The 1,422-nt window shown below is 46.1% G+C and overlaps 1 protein-coding gene across 3 annotated transcripts in view; it reads left to right on the top strand.

The window, feature by feature from the left end:
• The window catches only part of ARMC2 (armadillo repeat containing 2), a 210,611-nt gene that overhangs the window by 148,035 nt on the left and 61,154 nt on the right, over nucleotides 1-1,422 (top strand). For all 3 annotated transcript variants that reach the window (XR_002097939.1, XM_019520123.1, XM_019520124.1), the window contains exon 14: nucleotides 1,055-1,177. Coding sequence is in view for 2 of the 3 variants with exons in the window: in XM_019520123.1 (XP_019375668.1) it covers nucleotides 1,055-1,177 (123 nt within the window). In the remaining variant the exon portion in view is untranslated. The remainder of the gene's footprint in view (nucleotides 1-1,054; nucleotides 1,178-1,422) is intronic.

Here is a 1,422-nt window from a genome sequence, read left to right as displayed (position 1 = left end):
AAAAAAAAAAAAAAAAAAAAAAAAAAGAAAGCCACAGCCAAAAAAAAGCAGTGTGGCACACACTCTAGGAGCATGCACTGGCAGGCACCAAGGCTGGATCCTCCAGGGAGAAGCTTTGGCTGCCAGCCAGCACTTCTCTCCTCTTCTAGTTGACCCCCAGCTCCTCCAGCATGCCAGGACCTGGGAGGAGTGGGGAAACAGCTGTTTCCCCAAAGTGGGGCATTTTGCCCCGTGTCAAACCCCACATTCAGGGGCATGTGCAGCAGCAAAAAGCGGCACCATAAATTTTTGTTGGTCCTATTTTTTGTGTCTCTGCACATGTGCGCTCATCTGGACATGCCCTATAGGTGTTAACATCAGAGATGATTGAAAAATGGAACATTTTTCACAAATTGCAAAGATTCATCTTAAGCAGAGAAGCTGGCTTTATTTCATGTTAATTAGTTGTGACTGCCCTTTGATCCATGCAGACAGGTACTGTAACCCTGACTTGGGCAAATTTTAGGTCTCCTACAATTACAGTTGTGGGAACTGTGGTGAAGTTTGCTATTCAGTGTTCCAAAGCATGGCTTTTCAGAGGGGGGCCCACAGGCTGCATGTAGCCTACGAGGGGTTAATTTGCAGTCTTTGGGCTCTTACCCAGCTGCCATTCCCCGCTTCGCTCCAGCTGCAAGAGCAGGTAGACTCTCCAGGCTCCTCTCTCCCTCCTTACACTGTGCTTCTTGCCTCTACCCGAGGGGACGGAGCAGTGTAGTAGGGTAAGGAGCTGAGGGAGAGTCTGGGGCTACACCTGGGTGAGAGATTGGGGCTGAATGCAGGAGGGGATCATACCTGCTTGGGGTCAGGGGCAGAACACCGAGCAGGTTGCAGGGTTGGGTCAGGTTGGGCAGGGATCACATTTGCTTCAGCTCATATGTAGTGCAGTAGTGGGGCAGGAGCATCTGTACAGCATGCTTGGTGTGGCCTATGCAGCGTGCAGCTTTGGGGGCATGTGGCCCTCAGGGTCTTAAAAGTTGGACTGCCTATTCTAAGGTATATTTTTTTCTATGATCAGAATACAAGTCAATTGATGACTGTGAGGAGCTGGTCATCAGTGCAACAGCAACACTTAATAGCTTATCGTACTACCAAGTGAGGAATTCTGCAGTTCAAGACAAGAAACTACACATTGCTGAGCGTAAGGATATTTTAATCAATTCCTTTTTCGTTGTGTTTTAGAATATTGAGATAAGTTATTTGTTCTGATTATATTAGGGCCTTCAAGAAGACAGAATAATTAATAATAATTAGCAGTATACTCTAGGACACACATTTTCCAGGGCCAAAATCTGGGCTGCAGACCATCCCAGCATGCATCCAAGGCCAAAACATAATACTTAAACCAGTGTGGAAATATTTAAGTAAAAAAAAAAAAAAAAAAAA

The sequence above is a fragment of the Gavialis gangeticus genome, unplaced genomic scaffold (genome assembly GCF_001723915.1).
Source record: "Gavialis gangeticus isolate Ggan-Ray unplaced genomic scaffold, GavGan_comp1, whole genome shotgun sequence".
In the NCBI taxonomy this organism is placed as follows: Eukaryota; Metazoa; Chordata; order Crocodylia; family Gavialidae; genus Gavialis; species Gavialis gangeticus.
This window is presented reverse-complemented; position numbering and strand designations above follow the sequence as displayed.